Source organism: Clytia hemisphaerica, unplaced genomic scaffold (genome assembly GCF_902728285.1).
Source record: "Clytia hemisphaerica strain Z4C2 unplaced genomic scaffold, Clytia hemisphaerica genome assembly, whole genome shotgun sequence".
Classification (NCBI taxonomy): Eukaryota; Metazoa; Cnidaria; class Hydrozoa; order Leptothecata; family Clytiidae; genus Clytia; species Clytia hemisphaerica.
Genome location: NW_027103760.1, coordinates 27,677 through 37,750, shown reverse-complemented (window position 1 = coordinate 37,750; position 10,074 = coordinate 27,677). Strand labels below are relative to the sequence as shown.

Sequence of the window (10,074 nt, the reverse complement as noted above, 5' to 3'; positions counted from 1 at the left end):
TTTTAGCTCAATAAAAAAATATAAAAAATAAGATCTATTATTTAGGAGAACAATGGTGTAAAAAATTTGATAATATATTAGAAATTCAACTAAAAGGAAGAATAAGGGGAGTTTCTAAACATCGACCAGAAATGGCGACCACGACCAGCGACCACGACCGGCGACCAGATAAATTTGGGTTATCGAGTTTTTCCTCTTTCTCCACCGTAGAGTCTTTCTCTTATGATAATTTATTTATCGAATTGAAAAGTAATGCTCACCCCTGTCTCACCTACAGTGATTATAAAGCCACGTGCAAAACGTGTAGAGCAGCCATTTCAACGCTCTTGGAGCTTGAATAGAGTGTCAATTTCTATCCTTTTGTATTTTCGGCATCAAATTAATTAATGGCAAGATTTGGAATTTGTTTAGAAAGCTTTGTATTTGATCATCAGATCATTATTTTGTCAAAATAAGTCATTTTGACAATGTAAAGAGAATAGAATAATTGATGAGATGATATCTCTAAAACTGGCCTTCCCAGCTTTTTCCTACTGACAATTTCTATCTTATCATACTAAAGGCATCTCATTCGGTACAATTATAATATTTGGTGTAATAAAGTTTGCAGGCATCACACTTAATTGCCCTGCCAATATTTTTGTCAAAGAGTGTCACTTTGTCTAGAAAATGACTGGTAACGTCAAAAGTCACTTTTAGTATTCTCTAGCTAGAGTAATTCTCAGCCACGTGCTCAGTGGTTCATTTGAAAGCCACACCAGGACTCGATTTGGATGTTCTCTACGGTGGAGAGAGCAGGTAAACTCGATAACCCAAATTTATCTGGTCGCCGGTCGTGGTCGCTGGTCGTGGTCGCCATTTCTGGTCGATGTTTAGAAACTCCCAAGAATAAGTTTGAGTATGCTATTCATAAGTAAATTTTTGTAAGAAAAAACCACGATCATTTGTTTTATAAAGTCTTAAAGCAGCTGTGGTGAGAGCAAATTTATCCGTACATAATCCATAATTTTTTACCGTTGACTGACTATAAAATATGTTTTTTTCAACGGATAGCCCATTCACAAAGTCTTGATGATTATACACAACACAGTCTAAGATTTAGTTTATATTCAAAAATTGCCTTTGTAACAGCATCGTATCATGTCATGAACCCATCGGTTGATCTTTGATGAACAGGTTCAAAATCAGGAGTATTCCTACAAAAACGTGTCCTACAAAATTTGTCTGTATTGCCACTTGTAGCATAATTCTATCAAAAGAATAGTACCGTGAACGGCCATAACTTGCAACACGGACTTAACTTGCAACAGTATTCAAATTTCCTTTGAGAGTAATTTGTCTGCCATTAAAACACTTCCTCTTTTGTTACTATACAAACCAGATAACATCAACCATCAACAAGGCCAAATAGATAACAACTAGTTTTCTCTCTACCATGTTTGCTAATTCTGCTAAATTCATTCGTCATTCATTTTGTCATTTGTTTTTCTCTAAAAAAAATAAATAATAGGAAAATGTGAAACCATCCTGATACTGTCCATACACATATGACAATATGAAATGGGTTGACGAAAGTTCATTTACTTGTCAAGTGAACCGCTGCAATTTGTGATTGAACCTCAGTTGCCTCTGTACAGCAACCAAGAAAAATGACCACTATCCCACAGCGCCTTAGTGTATATCTACTAGTGTATATCCCAATAGAGCAAAATGTATAAAAAATGTATCCGAGAGGAGCATAAAGCTAGCCTAGCTAGCAAGGTTGCTACCAAAACCATCAACAAGAAGCTTCTAAAAATCAGAGCAAGCAAAGGTTACACACACAGACAGAGAAGAAGGTTATTACCTGCCTATAACAGTACATAATACTGTAAAAAGACAATGATAAAGCAGTAATCAAACACTTTTATGGTAATTTAGTGAGCAAATACAAAAAGACAGCCTTCTCTTTTCATTTTCCATCCACCAAGAAATTAGAAACTGCAGAATAGTTTTTAGAAAGGGGATTCTGTTTTGTTTACAAAGGAATCTCCGCTGGTCTCTGCCCTTCCACGGCCATTTTTTGCTCCGCCTGCAAAATGGCGTCGCGAACTCCGAAATGGCGTATACGTCATAAAAAATCTGACGTTACAAAGTTGCACTGCAATGCAATGGTTTTAAACCCAGGAACAAATGAAAGCTTGACGTTTTGTTTTCGAATTACGTAATCTTACGCCTTCGAAAACCAGCCAATGCCAGGGTATTATCTAGCGCTATCAGTAAGCATCAAAAAGCTGATAATACCCAGGGAACGAGGTTGCACAACCACTTTCAATGAAGGCAAAACCAAGCTGGCTTTTTATCCACGAAAAGCTTCTTGCAGAGTCTCTTTTAGACTGACAGCTTGGTTCGTCTCTCGAATTTTTCGACATTTTTCGTGGAAATGCTTTCATTTAGTCGTTGAGCGAAATTTTGAATTATTAACCCTAAGACCATGTTTGCACGTGACGGTTCCGTTTCGCTCCGAAACAGAATGAAGCAATTCTATTGGTTAGAAGTGACGTAACATTTGAATGTAACCAATAGAACGGCTTCATTTCGTTTCAGAGCGAAATTTTGAATTATTAACTGAAGTATAGTTTTTCATTTTATCAATCATTTAGCACCAGTAGCACCACGCCAGACAGCGGACGAAGAGAGCAATTTAACACCAATCATCGGAGGTGTTGTGGCTTTCGTTTTCTTACTGGCCGTTGCGATCGCTGTTTTCCTCTATATGTCAAAGTAAGCATGTACAGTTGTCGTAACTACTGATACACGGTCTTATCCCGCATCAGTAAGATTCTCGCGATTCCATTGGTCGAAAGACATCACGTGGAGGTGGGATATAAACCGTATCTGTCTTCCTCGCATTCGATTGAGAAAAAAAAGAAGACATTGCATATTGACGAATGCGCTTTCGAATGTTTTGGTCAAAATTCGAATGTTTTGTTTTGAAAAGACAGAAAAAATAAAATAAGAGGAAAACAGTGATTGAGAATGTTTGTGTCAATAGGATGCAGAAAATCTTTAAGTTATTTTGATTTTTACTTTATTTGGTTGATATGGATCGAGCAAGACTTTCAATTGCGATGCTATAAAATGTCACTTTCACATATCCCGCTTTTACAGTTTGCTCTTTAATGTAAGTATCTGCTTGGAGAGTTCTGAAAATTTTTGCTTTTGGAACACATGCAAAAGGACTTCAACGGGATAAATCCGTTGCACGGTCGTCTCGACGTGGGATACGGGATATACAGGGATCAGTAAAAACCGTATTGGGACTCGGCAAGCCTCGCCACCAATACGGTTTTTACTGACCCTGTATATCCCGTATCCCACCTCGAGAAGACCGTGTAACTAATATTATCAAGGTGGGATATGGAATATACAGGGTCAGAAAAAACGTATTGGTGGCGAGCCTTACCGAGTAAAACATTCGAAAGCACATTTGTCAATATGTCTTTTTTATCTCAATCGAACGCGAGGAAGACCGGATAAATATCCCACTTCCACGTGATGTCTTTTAACCAATGAAATCGCTAGAATCTTACTGATGTGGAATAATTTACTATATTCGATGTACTCCCTTATTCGATGAAAAGTGGAGTAAATGCACAGTTTTTCATTTTTTTGAAAAATTTCTCTGACAAAGATTTTCACAAAATGGCAGTTATACTCATCATAGTGTCATGGAGCAACTACATGACCCATTGACTTCTAAGCCCGAAGGGCTAGACTCGAGACTCCTTGATGGGAAATGAAACCTCCCATCCAGAACGCCCACGCGTGGTTTTTACACAAACGCCGGATTGAAAATAAAATCTAACGCTAAATTCCAAAAAATGCAGTCCTCAAAACAAAGGAACCGCTAGATACAATCTGTTGTCATGATTGCGGTGCGTTCTAGGCGCGTTCTGGATGGGAAATAAATGGCTTCACTTTTCTTATCTGGGAAAATCTTTAAACTCAATGGCATGACCCCCTCTTTGTAAGAACCATATTTTCATTAACCTTACTTTTTATCATCACAGACGACGGAGCCGATTGAAGTCCGCGTCATCTGCTAATTCTGATTCGCAGTTTTTCAAATTGAATGATCGAGAAACGAAAGCGCCGCCGCTCGATGTAACCGACGGCTCCACCATGAATTTATCAGTTGTCAGTAATTTTGGCAACGAATATGGTAAGAGATTTCAGTTCTTCAAATAAATAAAATTTTAAAAATTAGCATTCCCTTTACACAGCTTTACACAAGAATTCTTTTTAAGGAGAAACAATGTACAAATTTCCATTTTTTTAGCTGAGACTTTGTTTCCATTTTATTCTTCAATAAGATTTTTTCCCTGTCTTTTTCGCTTGATTAATACATTGATTGATAATTAAGTGACGGATAATTAGTTATTTTTGCTCGTAAACAACAAAAAAAGGTTAATTTCGCTAGAAAAAATGTCAATACTTTGGATTGAGTTTCAAAAACTCAACCTTAGATTGAGTATTTTGGCTGGTATACGGACATAAAAAAGTGCTCAGAAAAATCCCTGCTCAATCATCTCTAATGTTTGACCTCGGGACCTATATAGTTGTCAGTTAAAAATGTTTAGATTTTACCCAGTGCTGAAATTTTACTTTCGTTTTCAGGCAAAGACAGTGAACGTTGCTTCAAACTGTTGAGACCCATTCAATTGACAGACCTGAAAGAACGCATCATTTTCCAAACGTCCAACAATAACAAAGGCTTTATCGACGAGTTTAGGGTATACCTTATTTCTCATTCTGACTTGGCAATATCTTGAATTGGCAATATATCGCGGACACACTTCAATATATTTCCGGAACTTAGTAATTTGTTTTCAATTTATTGCCTGACAATGTATATTGTTTGGTATATGAAGCCCCACGAGATTTTTTGATTTTTTTACGGAGTCAGAGATAACATCCGTCCATTTTATATAGTTTTCCTTTAACACCACACCGTCACATGGAGCGACTAGCAATACAATAGGCGGCTTCTTTACGTGGTCGATTTGCATGGGGCTCTAAACTACAGCCAACCGGTCAGGAGGCGAGTGTATTACCAATCGACCCTTTGATAAACGAAAAAAAAATGTACCATACAGCAATAAGATAATGATTTTGTTCTCATAATTTTTCAAGCAAATTATTTCCGTTTTCAGAGTATAAAAGTGGAAGCTGATTTAACTTACGAAGTTAGCACAAAGCCAGAAAATAAAGTCAAGAATCGCTATGCTAACATTCTAGCTTGTAAGTATCTAATTCACCCGATGTTTTTTATATGGGCAATTATATTTACAAGACCATTATAATAAGGCCTAATGTTAGCAGAATTTAACTATACCAGTAACGAAATTAAAAAAGGCTTTAAAAACATGAAACATTAGAACTAGGTCTTGGTAACTCACGCGTTGTTAAATTTCAGAAAGAAATTTTGAAATATCATCGTGAATTTCTAGGAGTATTCACGAAAAAAATAATAATTTGAAGGAATTTCAGCTATTGATTAAGAATTCACCTAAACATGCGACTTTTTCCCGTCTAATACCAGTTTTGAGGTAGATTTCGGGCTTGATATTTCATTCTTGGAATATAAAAGGTCAATATTGAACATAATCACTTCAATTCATGATATGCACCCCGCTGCACAATCAGTCCAAGTTTGTTTTGATTTAAAAAATATTTTCCCGCGGATTTTTTATTCAACCCAACATGGGGACAAGGACACATTACGTAATGTTACGCAATGTGACGCGTGAAGTATTTGCAAGGGTGCATATCATGAATAAACACTCTCAACGTCACTTTTCCTCTTTTACAGACGATCACAGTCGCGTCGTGTTGAACAATGTTGAAAATTTGGATGATTCGGACTACATAAATGCTAATTATATTGATGTAAGTTTTATTTGTATCGATAGAGGGACGCCTAAGTAGGCGCAGTAGTGTAGTGGTCATCGTTCTTGACTTCAGTGCTGGAGGTCAGAGTTCGATTTCCACTCGGTGCTACGATTCACTTGGCAAGTAAATGTACCTTGGCCTGGGTCAACCTATACCATGTGAGGGGAATAGGGTACCATCACTCTGATACAAGAGTATGGGGTAAAATGTCAGGTATTGGGTGTGGTGTGGTGACGATACTCATAAGTTCAAAACCTGCGAAGGTGTATGTCCTCCCGTGTAGTTCAAGTATCGTCGTCTATAACACCAATAACGTGTCGCGAGCGCAGGGTTAGCAGTGTCTGGTAAGCGTGCTAATTTCCCTATCCTTAGACTGGAGTCGTTTATAATGCGTGTAATACTAATAATACCAACACTAATAATAATAATACGGGATTTAGTTTGTATAAACGACTGGAAGAATCCGGTGTTCCAGCTTATAGATATACCCCGGCTAGCTACGCAGAAACTTGCGTAGCGAGAAAACAATTTATCAAGCAATAACAAACTCTCAAAACAAAATAAACTCAAATGAAAAACTTTCAATACACAAATCCACACACATGTTTTTCTCAAGAATTATTTTGAGCGGGAAAAAATTATAATTGCAAATATTGACACTTTAATTTTGTTTGGAGTTGGTGCACAAAGGTTTCTAGACGACTAAAATTGTTCTTTTTATTACTTTTTGCTTTATTTCTACTATGTATGAATTAGTCGTCTAGCTTGCTAGACTACCCTATCCTAGGGTAGGTATCCAGGGATAGGGTCCATTCCGGGTGATTCGGAGGGTTCACTTCTCTCTTCAGAGGGGCGCCTGCGTACTATCTTTGTTTGACTAATTATTCAAAACGTATTTTTTCCTAAGCATACTGAGAAATAATTCATATCATTTCAGTAAACCTTCGAATGTCCTTTGGTTTTATACGATTTTTTTCACTTTTTTTTCAGGGTTTCGACCGTTCTTCTAAGTTCATTGCAACTCAAGGTATAACTAATTTTTTCATTTAAAGGTTTTGTTTTTAGATAAGAGTGACATCGATTGCTTACTCATCAATTTTAATTTACAAGCTCTTTCAAATTGAATTGACACGATGTGGAGCAAGATTGGTCAGAAAGAGGAAAAGAAAAACATTTTTTTGCTTTAAGCATAATAGAACAATAGGAAGACACTGTCCTGGTATGAAATACGTGTCTGATATGAAACGGGAACACTCATGCAAAAATAAAACCTTTAAATGAAGGACATCATTTAACGCAACCCCTACCATTTGCTGACACAGCATTTTTGCGAAGCGAATATACATGAGCGAAGCAGTTTTGCTATCGTGTGCATGTACCTTTAAATTCTATATACCAGGGGAGCGCCAAGGAAAAATTGATGTGCGTTTTCTACGGTACTGAAAACATCATTTTGATCCATCAGGCGGGACTTTCTCATACATTTCTATCCGTCGCTTCCGTAAATTTGGAACAATTGGTTTTTAGTGTAGAGGATGTATACCAGATCTAAAATGTTGCGGAGATAATCTTGCCTTGAGTTTCTGTTTCGATTATCTCCCTAATGTTTAAATTAGGAAATTTAAAAAAGAGATTGGAAAATCAGCGCGGGCTGGAAGCGTTCAAACGCTCGTTTTTCAAGAAGTCGTTGCATTGACTCGGGAAAAGATTTTCGAACTTTTCCAAATTCGAATGTTGACTCTGAATTCGAATGTTGACTCTGTCTTTGAAAAATAAAATCATTGTTGTTTTGAAAAGAGACGGTGGTGCTTTGAAAAGAAAACGGTGCTTGATGAAAAGAAACGAAGAAAGCAGCTGGAGAAAGAAAGAAGATGGAATTTTTATTGTCTGTCAACAGGACAGCAGCCTCAACGGAGTTGTTGCTTCGTTGCAAAAAGAGGTTCAAAGCTGGAAAATAAACTGTATTATGATGGTGGGAGAACCATTCCTTAGATGATTGGATCTTGGTAGAGAGCACAACATGAATTTGGAATTTTAATATGTTTTGAAATGGGAGAAAGATAAAATATTTTGGATATGGCTAACCTGGAAGAATTTATTCCTCCCCTTATTGAGTGGAAGAAGAACTGTTTCTCTGTTGTTGTTTTTAAATTTTGGCTTGGCCGACCCTCGATGATATGGACTCCGTGGTTGTTGTTTGTTGTTTATGAATACGCATTGGTGGTCAGGGAAATAGAACATTGAAATGGGATTGTATTTTAAAGGATTTTATTGTTAGTAATGGTAATGTTAATGACTTGTAAAATGTCAAAATACATCGACAAAACTTGACATTATTTTTATGATGCACTTTAACTGTTTTTAATTTCTGTGCTACAATTAATACAGCCGAGAAAAAAGTCACAGATTTTTTTAAACTTTTTTTATGTGAAGAGTTTGCTCCTGTTTGTCAACAACTCAAGGGTGAAAGACTTGTCATACTTGTCTCCAACATACTTAAGATTAAGAGCCTTTAGATTTCCCAACTTTGAAAAAATACACAGCCAGTAAAAATATAGAGCTTTTGCTTAGTAGCATCGTTGAAGAATTCTTTCAAAATCTCAGATCTTTACTTTTTATCTGGTTTTTCATTATTTTTCATCTCAGGATTTTTACAGCGCTAAAGTTTTAATATAATTTCAGAACGTTGTTAAATTTTTCAGAATTTATGATGCAATTATACGATATTCCTAACTGCGTACGATTATTGAATTTTGAAATTGTATAAGTCGACTTATTTCCATTAATTCTAGTCTTGAAATCCTCCTCTTTTTACATCCCTGTCTCAATAAACCGGGTGATGTTTAAGTTTGTTTAATTTTGTTGCCTCTGGGTTCTCTGCAAGGGAAACTTTTAAAGAGGCTAAAGGGTTATTTTCTACCGGAGACGAAATTTTTGCCAAGTTTTCCAGCGGGTATGTGACACACGGGTGTTTATGTTAGTTCTTTCGTTAAGGGTGTATCAAAAAATTGCATTTGGAAAAAAAGTTTCGAATGTTCTTTTTATAATTCGAAGTTCGAAATAAAGATTCGAAACTCGAAAGTTCGATTTCGAACGCAAGGAATTCGAAACCGGAAGTAAAACAAGTTCAAAAAAAAAAACTAATAACTAAAAATACTCAATGCTTAAGGCAGACAAACTTTCCCGAACAAAAACAATTTTTGAACTTTTTATTGAATATTCTTAGAGAGTAGAGAAGAGCATAATGGATTAAAGAAATATTTTTAGGGTATATAAGTCACATTCATTTGAAATTGCTGATTTTCCAACGATTTGTGAAACAATTTGTATAATTTTCCTCAAATTCGTAGAAGTAAACGTTGTAAGTTTTTTGTACGCCTGAAGTGTTTGAGTAAATTTCTAAAGGGGCACAGTCTTCCTGGACCTGAACAGTTGTATCTGGGGTTTGTATTAGGCACTTTAGGCCGATTTTCGAACTTTTAACTACCCCTGTCAAACTTGGTTCATTGGAAAGCTCTATCTTTTCTCGTTTCAACGAGGGGTCACTGACCTCTGTAACATTTATAGAAAAAAAGTTATTTGGATTTTTTGTGAAGCTAATTGGAGCAAAAATTAGCGGATTTTTACAGCAAGGAGCCTTCCAAAAAGTGGGCAAAAAGCAGGCATTTTTTTAGTCAAAAAAACTTAAGTTTGAGCAAGTTTTGGCTCTAACCCAAGTTTAGGTAAACACTTTTTCGATTTTTTTCTTTCAGGTTATCTTTGATCATCATACATACAGGTGAAAAAAAAATTTGATGAAATTTTACTTTTTCGCAGAATTAATCCCACTTTTATACAGGGAGGTAACGTAAAAACGAGAAAATCCGGGGGTAAAAAGTAACTAAAATCGCAATTAAAATTCAGGATTTCGATATTGAATGTCCATTTTGATTCATTTCGGTGCTAAAAATGGTGTCTCGTGATACTGAATGTAAAAATTTACAATTTTTCAAATTTTTGGCCCAAAAATTAAGAAATTTCAATTTTAGGCCAACTGATGACGTCATAAAATTGTTTTTTGTAATAACTCTTGATGTATTTACGATTTTAGTGACCCTATAAATATTTTGCTTGCGACTTGCGAATCGAGTGACTTGCCTG

The 10,074-nt window shown here is 36.1% G+C and overlaps 1 protein-coding gene across 1 annotated transcript; it reads left to right on the top strand.

The window, feature by feature from the left end:
- The first annotated feature begins 2,078 nt into the window (after positions 1 to 2,078).
- On the top strand, positions 2,079 to 6,984 carry LOC136805576 (receptor-type tyrosine-protein phosphatase alpha-like). Its single transcript, XM_067062140.1, has 7 exons — positions 2,079 to 2,103; positions 2,643 to 2,763; positions 4,053 to 4,204; positions 4,660 to 4,775; positions 5,196 to 5,283; positions 5,855 to 5,931; positions 6,925 to 6,984. Exons 1-7 carry the CDS (start codon positions 2,079 to 2,081, stop codon positions 6,982 to 6,984), a joined length of 639 nt encoding a protein of 212 aa, XP_066918241.1.
- The last annotated feature ends 3,090 nt before the right edge of the window (positions 6,985 to 10,074 follow it).